Source organism: Jatropha curcas, chromosome 11 (assembly GCF_041381405.1).
Source record: "Jatropha curcas cultivar XTBG-Jc1 chromosome 11, XTBG_Jcur_1.0, whole genome shotgun sequence".
NCBI classification, from domain to species: Eukaryota; Viridiplantae; Streptophyta; class Magnoliopsida; order Malpighiales; family Euphorbiaceae; genus Jatropha; species Jatropha curcas.
This window is the reverse complement of record NC_143161.1, coordinates 24,726,201-24,740,055: the sequence shown is the minus strand read 5'-3', so window position 1 is coordinate 24,740,055 and position 13,855 is coordinate 24,726,201. Positions and strand designations below refer to the sequence as shown.

The window sequence follows — 13,855 nt, the reverse complement described above, 5'->3', positions numbered from 1 at the left end:
AAGGAGGAGATAGCGCTACTTCGAATTATATTCAAATATTTATGAAGAAAATAAAAAACTCTCACTGACCTGCTGCTTCGATGGATGAGAATTGTAGCTCAGAGAGGTGGTAAGGAGGAGATAGGCTGAGGAGATGATGAGCAGCTGTTGTCTAGGAGATGAGAAGGTATATGATAATGAGGAGATACAGAGGAGATACGCGTTTTGGATATTTGAGGTAAAGGGGTAGTTAGTCAATAAAAATGTTAGCGGGTTAATATGTGGAATTCATTTGCAAATTCCAACAATTTTAATAGGATTTGAACTAAACTTACCCAATTCCATGGAATTCAATACCTAGAATTTAAATCCATATTTTTTTTTTCCTTCCAAACACAAAATTTTGGATTTTCAAATGAATTCCATACAATTTTGTGGAATTCATTTGTTCCAAACGGGCTCTAAAAGTATAAAGTTTGTGTTAAAATTAATTCCCTAAGAAAATTTATGGCTAAAAGAGTAAGCAAATATCACTTTTGTTTGCTAGGCTGACCTTCGTTTTTTGACCTGTTTGCTACCAGTTTGAACCTTCTGTGACTAATTTTTATTGATATAAAGGTGTGAAGAGTAAATGTTCATAATCAGCAACTACAACAAATGTCTTCTCAATTTCTTTAAATTTCTTATACTCATTTGTCATTTATGGATAAGCACCATTGAAAAATCTTTATGTGCGATCTAAATACATCTTTTATCCACATAGAAAATATATATCTTTCTTGAACTCATCGAATTTTATTTTCTATCATAAGTTTAAAAATGTGACAACACAATATTCCTCTAAATTTGAAACTGCTACAATTGCATAAATGATGATAATTTTCCCTGTACTTCACTTTATATACAAACTCTTTCACAAACCAATCATGAATTAAAGTTGTCTCCATTACCTTAAATGGCTTAACACATGGTGTCTGCCTCATACATTCTTCCTCCTCCCTACGTGAATGAAAATTTTGCAATAGATTGTATGCTCAATCTTAGCCTGAACTTTCTTCAACATCTCATGGATAAAGGCTTTCCAAAACCGTTTCTTGAATTGATATCATGATTTACATTGTAAAACCTTATATATCGATTTTTTGCTCTTCATAAACTTTTTTTCTACCTTGTCTCGAATAACTATTTCATATTGCTCAATGAATTACTTCAAAGTCATTCTAGAATGCACGTAGCCATCAAAGTAAGAGTGCACGCTCTTACTCCACTGTGTAGACATTATGCTTGTCCAAAACATTTTTATTCAAATATATTGACACCCAATTTTACCTCTTAGAATATAACTTTGTCAACCATTCATTTCATTCAGTTTAATACTTTATCATAAAATTAGCCCAACTCCTTTCAAGCTAGGGATGACCACAGTTCGGTTTCAAACCGGAATCGAATTGAAACCGAATTAATCAAAATCGGCACTAACCATAGTCAATGATTCCTGGTTTCAAATTGTAACCGAAATCATATATTTAAAGTTCGATTCCGGTTCTTCATTTTTTAAAACTAGAACCAATGGTTTTGGTTTAAAACCAGCAATTCTTGTTTGAAACCGTAAAAAACATGTTTGTAAATAAACTCTCAACTTATTTTTTATTTTATTATAATTTTTAAAAATAAATTTTAAGAATTTTTATTAAATTGGTTTAGTGTTTTTCAATAGTACTATATATTATTATTATTATTTATTCAAGTTACAAATCTTTTAAAAAAAATTTTAAAAAGCTTAAAATAAATTATCTAATTTCGGTTCCAAATTGGAACAAATTCGAAATTGGCGGTTCCAAAACCGTCTTAGAAACTGCTTAAAAACGGTTCGATCTATATTTTGCCTTTCTTATGATTAGAACCGACAATTTTAAAATGAAAATGGGCGGTTCTGAAACTGTGGTCTTGCTTATCTCAAGTATCTCGATCATTAAACTATCATATACAACAATATAAAACTCAAGCTTCACCTCGTATTTTTCAAGGTGCAAAATCTAACATAATTGAGTATTGCATTAGCAAATAAAATCATCATATTATGTTTTAACATGAATAACTAATAAAGAACATATGGCTAGAAAAAAAAAACATGTATATAATACGCAAATATTAATATATCTAATTTCTAACGATTTACCTGTGACTTGTGTCAAGCATGAGTTTCTTGATAACTTTTTATACTCTTACATTGATTTTTCATAAATGCATTAGGATGAATGTCTCCCATCATAAAGACCCAAATACTAAACAACCATTTGAAGGACTTGGTATCCTCATATGATAAAAGGGCACATTAATAGAATGAACAAACTATGATGATTAATTCCAACAATACTTGAGCATGACATTCTATATCGGTTAACAAGATAAGCATTATCAAAGCACACAACAGTATGTAACTCTTTATAAGCGTCTATTCCGCATAAGTGAACCCAAACAACATTGCACAACTTATTATCATTGTCATATTTCATATCAAAAACTAATTGAAATCTTTAATTTGCATCTCATAAATAAGTTGCTGATTGCTTCAACATCCCTATGTTCCAGTCAAGACCTCCTTCTATTCTGAATATATTATGGGCATCTCTAGATAGGAAACCCAACTTATCTAGCCTATCGACTTGAACCTTAAGCAACTTTATTCTATTAGAAGACCTAATACCACAAATATCATTAGCTTGCAGTACTCTCTTCATACTCGGAGTAATTCTCTTATGAGAAGCAATAAATCTAGATATTTCTAAATCCATGTCATGGTTGCGTTGACACATATTTTGTCACCATCAGCATTCCATTCACTTGAATCGCAATATGCACTCTAGCTAGACAATTAACCCTTTCAGTTCTCACATTTTGACTTTCTTCTTTTGTCACAACAAATAACATTATACATATATTCACCATCTGCATCCCTTGTAGATGATCTTTTAGCAATACCAAAACTTTTGCATCTCTCATGCCTCAATTAAAATTTATATACCAATATTTATTGATTCAGAGACCGTCCCAACTCTCACCCATTCCTTGATATCAACAGAAAATGCAACTTCTTCTCCATTATATATTGTATTGACATTGTATCACCAATAGTATTCACATTAAGAATCATTTCATCTTCAATGCTTTCATTCCTCACAATGCCCACATAACTATCAAAATCAAAATTATCATCGTTAACACCAAATATTTTTTTCATGACAACATCGCAACTACTACCATTTATGCTTGCCATCACTAGAAGATTGAAGCTTCAGAAGTCAAATCACAAATTAACAATTACTTTCTCCATACGAAAATTCAAGTTACACTCTCTAAGTTGACATGCCTAAACCCATTTATAGTCGTTATAATTCATTAGTTCTTTTATACGAACTATTTACATTTCAAAGTATCTCATTTTATAATCATATTTGCTCATTTTATAGATCTAAGTTTTGGGGCACCAATTGCCCTAAACCAATGTCTACTCCATGATGGAATCATTGGGCATGCGCTTCCAACTTGCTTAATTGTCAAATCCATAAATCACTGCCTTGATTGATTTTCATTAACTTTAATCATTAGAGCTTCTAGTTTCCCATCTTTTATGTTAATTGCTATTTTCATTGACTAATTTTATAAGCTTTTTACATTTCTACCCCGTTAAAATTACTTTATCTGCAATATACTTCCTTTTGTTTTCACTCCAGATATATTAGCATCTCAGTTTTAAAATTATTTTTTCCTAATATCCTATAAATCTTAGGCTCTTTTTTATTTTATCCGGTACTTTTTTATCTTATTTACTCATCACGTCTCCTCTTCAAGTAAATGGATAACAAATTTGTATCAGATTTGGAATTCAATTATGATAAACAAATAATTAAAGTTCATATATGTAGACTTTGAAATGCAATGAATATGAAAAAAATATGAAAAATTATAATTTTATCCCTATAACGTATCAAAATTAACCGATGTATTCTTACATATTGAAAAATATATTAGCATATCCCTAACTTTTGTTTCCGTTAAAGTATTTGATTCTTCCGTCCATATTTTTATATTTTTCTATTAAATGCTTAAGAAAAAGACAAAAATACCCTTCACTAACAAACAAATAGTTGTTCCTTTTGGTTTAAATTAAATTCTCACTCCATATCTATGTATGTACAAAAGTTACCATTAACAAAAACAAACATATTTTGCAATATACAGATTAAAGGAAATAATCATTTCCTTTTACTTATTATTTTCTTGCCAATCCCTTCTTTCTTTTTGTTTTCTTTGCCTATACTGTATATTTTTTTTTCAATTTTTTTTACTTTTAATTTTGTTTTTTTTCCCTTTGCCGATGGATTCCTCTCTCCTAAAACCATTGCAATTCTCATCAATCAAATAAAATAAACAAACAAAAGGGACTAAGAATATTTTATTTTAGAAAAAATTAATAGAAAAAAAAAAGTAAAGAAAATCAAGAGCGAGAGATTGAGCTTCTTATCACTGCTCTTGTGGCTCAATTGCTGCACTTGTTGGGTTATTAGTCGTCTCACCAAGACACACCACAGTCCCTTAATGTAACCAATTATTAAAAAAAAAATCATATATTTATACTAATTTAAAAAAAATAAATAAATAAAGATGCTTATAAATCCAAATTTCCTTTAGGTTCACCTTTAATTACAAGATAAAGGGCATGAGAGATTATGCCTGCAATAATGAAACTCTCTATATGTGAAAAACTCCATTAATTTTTCACATAAAATCATCACAGCTTCTTTATAAGAAAAAGAGAAAGAAAGAGAGGAAGAAGAGAAAATAGATGATGATGATGATGATGATCTATCATGTGGGCAAGGAATTGATCGAGCTAGGTAGGTGGTGGGTGTGAAATTAATGGTGGTGAAGTGAGCTGATAAGGTGCCGTGGTTGTGAAAGAGGAAGATAAAGAGAAAAACAACCAGAAAAAAATATTTTTTATTTTTTAATGATATTTTAAGTATAAAATTTCTGTCTCTCACCTTTGACCTGGCTTCCGTAGTTTGATAAACGGTAAAAGCACAAAATATGAAAGAAAGGACCAAATAGTTCCGACGGAAACAAAAATTAAAAATATACCAATGTCTTTCAATATGCAAGGATATGTCAGGTAATGTCTTTTTCAATATGCAAGGATATGTCGGGTAATTTCGATATTTTATAGTGATAAAAATGTAATTTTTTCAAAAATATTGAATAGTGAATTTGCAAGCAGATCACTGGAGCAAAACTCTCTTTTTGTCTTCAAGTTTACAACAGGATCAAGATCACTGGACTTTTTTTCCACTGAAATATTCACAAATGCTTTAAAAGAAGATAAATTCATAAAAAAAGCATTCGAAGGAGAAAACGAAATGTTAATGGAAAATTAAAAATAAGTTTACGTGAATGTATAAAATCAAGATATTAGGGTCCCTACCATTTCCCCTTCAAAGTAAGCATAAACTCTGTGGTATTCTAGTCCTAGGAGCTTGTATCCATTTCTGCCGACGGGTCCCAACCTGGAGGCTTGATGTTCGGCCAATCACCGCGACATCCTAACCTAATATAAAGACTCTTCTTACCTTCAAAACAGACCAAATGAGACATCAGTAATAGCTGAACTAGTGCATTTTCCAAAACAAATATGCGACCAAAATAGCAGCATAACAAAAAAAAAAAAAAGGTTCACAGGCACTCTTCAGTCACATGCTCTATCACTTTCTTGGTTAGTTTATCAAGAAAATGCTAATAATAGAAGGATTTGGTAACAGCTACCAAGGAGAAATGGCTCACACGGAGATCACCAAATTTAATAATTTCGGTACATTGTTAGTAATTTTAATTAGAAGTAACAGTGGATAGTTATTCATTATATGATATCAAAGGTATCAAAAGTTCAGTACTCGGCTGTCTAAAACTGTACAAATATCATTCTTATTGTACTTGTCAGTCTCACACTCTTGAACGTTGATATGGTCAAAGAGAATACAAGGAGATGGCAAATATGGTGTAAAGTTTTATTATATGAATTATTTCAAATGCAATGTCCTTTTCAGTTTTGCAGCTAGTTTACATATAGGGTACTCTGAAATATTGATGGAATTTTGGATTCATGTTTCAAGTGAAAAACCATACAACATAATGTCAAATTCAAATCACAAGACCCTCATCTATCCAATTAGACCGTGGAGTAGTTGGCTAGAGATTGTTTAAAATGTTCATTTTGACCACCTTTTTAACAATTATTTTGAAGACTACAAAAAGATAGGCTCAATCATTTTCTAGAACTAAAAGCAAGTAGAATGGGCTCAACCATATTCTAGGACTAAAAGCAAGTAAACTTTCATGATAAGATGGAAAAATACCTGGAAGTTCCTTGTCTGACAGAATTAATTGTTTGAGTGCACTCAGTGATGCCTGAGCTACACTTTTTGCATGATCTGCATCCCAACCTTGGACCTTGACAACCACATCAGCATTTGTGTATGCTAGGCTACCATCTTGAATATGCTTTCTCACCTCTGCCTTTGCTAAATCCTCACCTGCCCTAATATTATTAGAACTAAAGCAGCCCATTCAAATTTAATTTGATAGTCAAAGACATGTTGCAAACCAAGCCAATGTAATTCTTCTATCTCAAACACAAATACAATCCAATTGAAATGGGTAACACAATTATGAGTATATACACATCAAATCAGCTGATTCACATTTTAGGTGAAAGAAAATTAAATATTACTTGAGGGCAATTAGAAAATATGGCTTATAGAATGAACGACTGAACCGAACTGACTGTCTGGTTCCGTAGGCTTACTAACAAGTTTGGTTCTTGGTTTACTTCGGTTCATACCGAAGTTTCAAGGTAGTTCAGCTCAGTTCTTTATAATCCAATCGGTTAGATTAAAACCAAAACTGATCCTATAAAAAACTTAAGAAATAGACCAAACCTGTTCGGTTCAATTTGGTTCTCACAGTAACTTTGTTTTGATCCTGGAAGTTCGGCTTGCCCTTCTAAATCTAAATCACCGTTTGCTCACCCCTACCTAGGAAATCATGTCCTTCCAAGATTTTGCATAAAAGAAGGTACCACTTCTCTTTTTTATATATGAGACAACTCCTCTTCCCCTACCAATATGGGATAACGTTCACCTTCTTATTAAGTATGGTAATAACGGGCTGGCTTAACACAATAATTTGCATGTCACAATCAGGTTGACAAAACAATGACAAATACAACAAACAAAACCATGCCTGCTTGCTTTGTATTAGTGCTGGAGACATTGAAGTTGAAAGTTCAAAGACAAACTGATAGGGAGCTTGGTTTATAGGGGGACTAGGGAAGACACTAACAAAGCTTCAAAATTCTTTTTCTTTCCTTTTTACAAATTTCTAGGATACAATCTCAGGTTTTAAAATCTAGTAACAACAGGCCAAAAAACAAAAATCCTATCTTTTGTGCATTTTTTTAGATGCAGTCAATTCTCTTGACTTTATAATTCTATACCCGCTACCTTTGACAATGGCAACAATTACAGCCAATTGCCTAGATTCAGCAAAATAGCAATTTTTACTGCCTATTCAAATCAATGTCAAAAGTTGATAAATTTAAAAGAATGATTTAACAATTTCAAAAGTTGCAAGCAGCATTAATATCCTTAAAAGGATAGGTCAAACTTGAAAAATGACACAAAGCTTGTAACTTTTTGTTCCCATGATTTACCCACTAATTTAACTGTTAGACAACCATGGTTAATCAATAATGAGCACATGCCATGAGACAATCTAGAAAAGGGAAATCAGCTAAGTGGATCAATCACACTACTGATCTCCTTGCAGTTAAAATTTGCAACCGCCATTGGGCCAACAGCCACTGATTGAATTGCATACTTGACACTAATGCAATGTTCAAAAACTCCCATAATCTTTGCCCTTGAAATAAATAAATAAATAGAACAATAAACTATCATCTATAGTATAAATCTTAATTACCTAGGGATCCTTATACACTTGCTTCTCTTATCCAGATCTGTTAGTTAATTTGTCAATTGCAGATGCCATTTACTACTCTTCCAAATATTGCTGATGATATGAGCATATATATATTCATCATTATTTCGAGTTACATGAACAATAAGACTCTTGTTGCATACTGGGGAGGAGCAGTTTCCACCACCAATGACCCAGAAATCTAGTTATGGGGCTAATTACAAATGTTGAATAGAAGTTGATTCTTTTGCATTTCGATCCAATATGATTATAAATGGATATTTATAAATGGATTTAAGACGGGTACAGGTTCAAAATAACTAGATGTTTTAGATTCAGGTAGAATACAAATTTAATAAATTAGATACCCATATCTGAACCTGTTTATATAAAAAAATAATTAAATATAAAATAAATAATCTGTAGTATTATTAATTAAATTATAAAATATTTTATTAAATAAACTTAAATATTTTTATAAGATAATTAATTTTATAATAATATAAATTATTTATTTAAATTATAAAAAAATAAATTTAGTAAATTACTAATTCAGTATAGCAAAACTAAATGGGTTTGGTTAGAGTCCAGGTAATGCATGAAATAGATATGGGTAATAAGGGGTGAATTTTAAATGGTTTTGAGATGGGTCCATGTAGTGGAATTATTAACGGATTCAAGTATTAGTAGGACATTTCTTGTGCACACCCTATCAATTGCATTCTTAGTGAAATAATTGATGGGGAGTACCTGCCCATTTCCACATTGAGCGAAAGGTATGAAATAAATCAGATTGATTTTACAGTCCAGGACATTTCTTGTGGGTATCCTATTTGTTGCTATTCCCAGTGGTGTATCCAGTTCCATGCCATAGATTTGTGTGGATGACTATCGGTGGTGGTACCATACAATTTGCAACCTTTAAACAAGTGCATATGCTGCGACAAATGCCAATAAGAGTCCCCCCTCCCCCAACCCCCCCAAAAAAATGTAGCAGTAAAAGCCAAGGTTAAGCACAAGTTACCCATAGCTTCAGTCTGTGACAGCCATACAGTAAATCCTGCATAAAGATGTTGCCATATATCAGCCCTTCCAGCAGCTCCTAGTTTCCCTCCTAATGTTGAAACAACAGCTCGAACATGACTGGACGACCAACCAAACCAAGGATAACTTTATGTTTACCTAATAGCCAACATATCTAGAAAAACAAAAGCGAACTTACATACCTACTCAGACCTTCCAGTATCGCACTTTCTGCATCAGCTACATCATCAGAACCTTCAGCAAGAACCCCTGGAATTGATTACACTTGTTAATGCACCACTGCAAGAGTGGTGATATAAGTCATTTCAAGCAGTCAATGAGAAGCTGCCATCTAGTGGCCTTGGATTATATTAAAAAATAAATAGCATAAGGAACAATGCAACATAATATTATTTTGGATTGAAAAAATAGAACATTGGCTTAAGGAAAAATTCTCTAAAAGAAAATTTCAAATTATAAATTAATGGTTAGTCTGTGCTATTTTCATTATTTAAATGCCTGAATAGATGGGAGCTTTTAGTTAGTTGGATTCGAACAGAAGTAATTTTTCTTGCTTGGTTCAGAAAAAAGACTTCATTAAAACAACTAAAGCAGCACTTTTCAACAATTTACTAATCTTCCTTATTGGCTGTATCAAATTGAATGCCTTAAAAAACTATAGAAAAGAAGCCAACTGGCAAGACAAGGTAAAAAATAATACCATACTGCGCATGTGCAAATGCATATGCATATTTGTGTACATATGTGCACTTATGCTACATGCTTGAGAGGCAGAACCTTGTTTACAATTAATCAGTGCACAATGGAGGAAATTATTCTCACATGAATCAATTGTTTGCTTGGCAAATGTTTCCAGCAACTCTTGTGTATCAAGGGGTGTATACCTGAAAATTATCCAAACCCTTTAAATCTAAGGAACGCATAAAAATTCCAAGAATTTTACAACCATTTTAAATGTATGAGAGCCCATTATGTTAATTACAGAATGGCAACCAGTCATGCTACAATTACATAACCCCAACATACAAGTCAGTAATACACAAATAGAAAAGGAAACAACAGTAGCAGAAAATAGTCCTTGGAGATGATTTAGAAACTCTAGAAGCTGGATTCAGATTTGAGTTGAATCACCAAAGACAGCTGGATACAATACTCTGTTTATATAAAGCACATTGAACTTAACTACTGATATCAACTTCCACAAACATGGTAAGTGTGACATAGTAAAAAGGAATTGTAAGAAAAAAAAACTCTGCAAGCCATGCAAGAAACAAACATATGGAAACCAAGGTGGAGCAAGTTGAATTTTTTATAATCCACTAGTCAAAAGAGTACAAGTTCCAGACCCAAAGGAAGACAAATTAATACCCAAGACCGACTGCAAGTTCTCGAGCTACTTTTTGGTTTATTTCAGTTGAATCACCAACAATGTAGATTGATGTCCCTTTTAGAAGCTGCATAGCTCCTGCTGTCAATGATTCCCATGACTCCACAATGTCAGGCCATTTCAAATCTGGATCTTGCTTTTTCAAGTTAACAACAAGCTGATCGTCATCTATATACCTGTTTGAAACAGAAGAAGTCTTATATCAAAAGTTTAGAGAAAACTCAAAATAGAAAATAGAATCCTTATGTGCATTAAGAATCACACACCAGATAGTTTCAGAAGGCTTTATTTTGTGAAATAGATGATTAGTTTCTATAAGTGTGGTTTGAAAGCCCGAGCTTCGTACTCTAACAATTAAGGAGGTGCCATCTGCATCCACAAATATATCTTTGGAACTCTTAAAAACTTGGCTCCCAAGTGGTATTCTCAATTCCACCTCTGAAGATCCATCAGAAAACTGCATAACATTTACAATTCAAACGCTAAAAGAATCAAAACTCAAAATAAAAAATTAAAGCATTAAACCGAATTCAAGAAGCCAAATATGGAACAAGAAAATACTTGGTGAATCTACAGCATAGCAGATAGAATTCAAGATAATAGCTTTGATTCTCTGGTTTGAAAGAATTAAAAAAATTTCAAATACTTTCTTGGAAACCAAACAGAGGGTTAGAATAAACAAGTACCTCGTAATTGGTGGTGGTGGCAGTGGAAATGGCCCTGCAGGAGAGGCGACGGAATCTCTTGGAGGAGGGACTCATTTTCCATGATTTAAAACTGGGAATTGAGATAGAGAAATAAGTAATTGAAGTGAATGTAGGTTTAGAACTTGAAAGTGAAACGCAGAGATTTTGGAGAGAGCATTGACAAGTTTTGACGGTGTTTTTGGAGTTAGAGAAAAATTTGGTGACAGCAGCAGTCGTAGTGGTAGCCATTTTCTTCGTTACTGGAAGACGGAGATATATTTTTTAAATTTTTTTATTTTCATAATATACTACTAATATAATGGATATCTTTTCGCTTTTTTTTTTTTTATTTAACGGATATTATCCTTGCAATGCAACTTTGGAAGAGAGCAGCCAAACAGATACTACACCAGTTGTGTCCGCGCTTCACGTGGAGGTATTTATAGGTTCTTCGAATAATTGTTATTATATTATTTCAAAAAGTATCATTATTAAAGTAAATTGTTATCTTGAAATATAAAAATAATTAAAAGTATTTTAGGTAAATATTAGAAAATTAATAATAATAATAATAATAATAATAACATCTTATTTTTTTTTATAAATTACTAATTATTTACGATTTATAAAAATATAAATATACACATTTAAAGATGTTCTTTTTTAAAAAATTCTTACTAATTATAATCATTTAATATTGTTAAATCTATATGATAAATTGCAATACAAAGTTACAGATTAAAAACAATACAAAAAAACTAACTAAAGTTAGAGCATCAACAAAATAAGTTACTCCTTAATATTTTGGTAGAACTTATTATTACAGTGTTTTTAATATAGCTTTTATTATGATTTTTATGGTTTTTCATTATTTTATTTAATTTTTATTTAGATTTATTTATATTTTAAACAAAATTTTCTTGATCTCTACTAAGCTTCATTCTAAAGGTTTTTATAGGTTTTTAGTAGGAAATTAGTCAATATTCGTATGAAAGAAGGTTGGAGCTGAAAATGGAAGAAAAAAAAAAGTAAAAATGGGCTAAGTCAATAAAGTACACGGCCTGGCCAGGCCATATTCCAACGATATTGAATTTGTATCTTGGGCTGAAATTCTATGCTGAGACCGTATTAGGAGTCAATGCTGGACTTGTTTGTATGTGGATTTGCATGGAACAAGTATGGGGCCTTCCTTAATTGGTTTCTAATCTTATTTAGTCCATTGGGATCCTAATTGAGAAGAAATACAAGATTAAATCATTTTTTGATTACAATAATATTTCTTGCTCGATGAGTTAGCTGATTTTCCCATAAGACATCCTACGAAGTCTATTTAAAGAGATCTCTATAACAATAGGGGATCTATTATTCATTATGTATATATCTTGGATCTTAAATCTTTTGTTCTACTCTCTTCATAGTTTTCTTTCTTTTAAGACTTCAAGTATTTAAGTTTGTGTAAAGATTCAAGAAAATTGTTAACTCTATTCGTTTACTAGTTCTTACCTCTAAACTCTTTATCTTGTTTTATTTTTCAATATTCATGTTGATTATAGAATTATTTACAAGTTTAATTGAGTTTATTTTAATTACTATGTCGAACTAAATTTATATTAGGGATTTGATGTAATTTAATTTGAACTCCAATTTATCATATTTGATTTATTTTTCCTTGTTCATGGTGTAATTTATTATTGAACTTAATATTTTCAGACAGAATTTCTCTTTTAAATTGGTTTATTCCATTAATTATTATCGGAAGAAGGATTTTTGATACGACAAAGATAATAGATTATATAAGAGTAATAACTTGCGAAAGTTATATGGTTTTACTTATTGGGTTTTTATAAGACAACGATCTTAAGTTATGAATTCATAAATAACTATAAAACTTAATAATTTAATTCATATTTGATTGTGCTATTCAAAGATAGATAATTAGATCAAATTAAAATAGCTAATAATACATCGAGAGAGCTTATTAAGGACTTTAGGGGTGTTTCTCCTTTTTAAGTAATTAAAATTGATTATCAAACTAATAGAATAAATTAGATAGAATAAGATGAAATCAAATTCCCTAATAACTTTTAATCCTTGATTTCTTTTCATCAAATTATCTTGATTGATTTCTTTTTAATATTATCTTTTATTTCTTTTAATTTAAATTCTTAGAATTATTTTCGTTATTGTCGTGTAAATAATAGTAAGTTAACACAATTTTGATACTTGTATGCACTTCTTGTGGGACGATATTTTCCTTACTCTTTATTACTTCTAGCGATTTCGTGCACTTGCAAATTTGCCTGTCAATGACCGAATATAATAGTTTTTTATGTAAAAACTATTATATCTAAACAATATGCAACAAAAGAATTGAAAGTAAACTAACAAACCAATTTAAATCCATTAAACAGGTCGAGGAAATTTTGAAAAGAAGTTGTTCATTAGACAATAAAATCAAAAATATCATAATAAATTTTACTATATGTACATAATATTTCATTTCGCCCTTTGACTTGTATATATTATGGAGCAAAAACATAAGTTTCTTCAGCGATTCCAATTGTGTTGGTACACCACCGGGCAGTCAACTTATTGCAACACAGCTGCAAAACTCCAAACAAAAGCTCCATATATGGTATTCAGTTTTCCCATTTGGCTATGATTAAAATTGCTATGTGGTGGGGTTCAAATGCTGGCGATCCCCCTTGCCTTAAAGAATTTCCAACAT

At 31.2% G+C, this 13,855-nt stretch overlaps 1 protein-coding gene across 1 annotated transcript; it reads right to left on the bottom strand.

Annotated features, from left to right (window-relative positions):
• Positions 1-5,291: 5,291 nt before the first annotated feature.
• On the bottom strand, positions 5,292-11,491 carry SKL2 (shikimate kinase like 2). Its single transcript, XM_012219708.3, has 8 exons — positions 11,128-11,491; positions 10,708-10,898; positions 10,423-10,617; positions 9,877-9,938; positions 9,237-9,303; positions 9,035-9,153; positions 6,390-6,566; positions 5,292-5,606 (listed from the first exon to the last, which is right to left on the bottom strand). Exons 1-8 carry the CDS (start codon positions 11,374-11,376, stop codon positions 5,506-5,508), a joined length of 1,161 nt encoding a protein of 386 aa, XP_012075098.1. The 5' UTR covers positions 11,377-11,491; the 3' UTR covers positions 5,292-5,505.
• Positions 11,492-13,855: the final 2,364 nt, after the last annotated feature.

Coding starts and splice junctions, on each gene's coding strand:
- SKL2 (XM_012219708.3), bottom strand. CDS start 11,376: ATGGCTACCACTACGACTGCTGCTGTCACCAAATTTTTCTCTAACTCC. Junction 10,618..10,707: donor AAGCCTTCTGAAACTATCTG/GTGTGTGATTCT, acceptor TGTTTCAAACAG/GTATATAGATGACGATCAGC. Junction 6,567..9,034: donor GTCACAGACTGAAGCTATGG/GTAACTTGTGCT, acceptor ATATTAGGGCAG/GTGAGGATTTAGCAAAGGCA.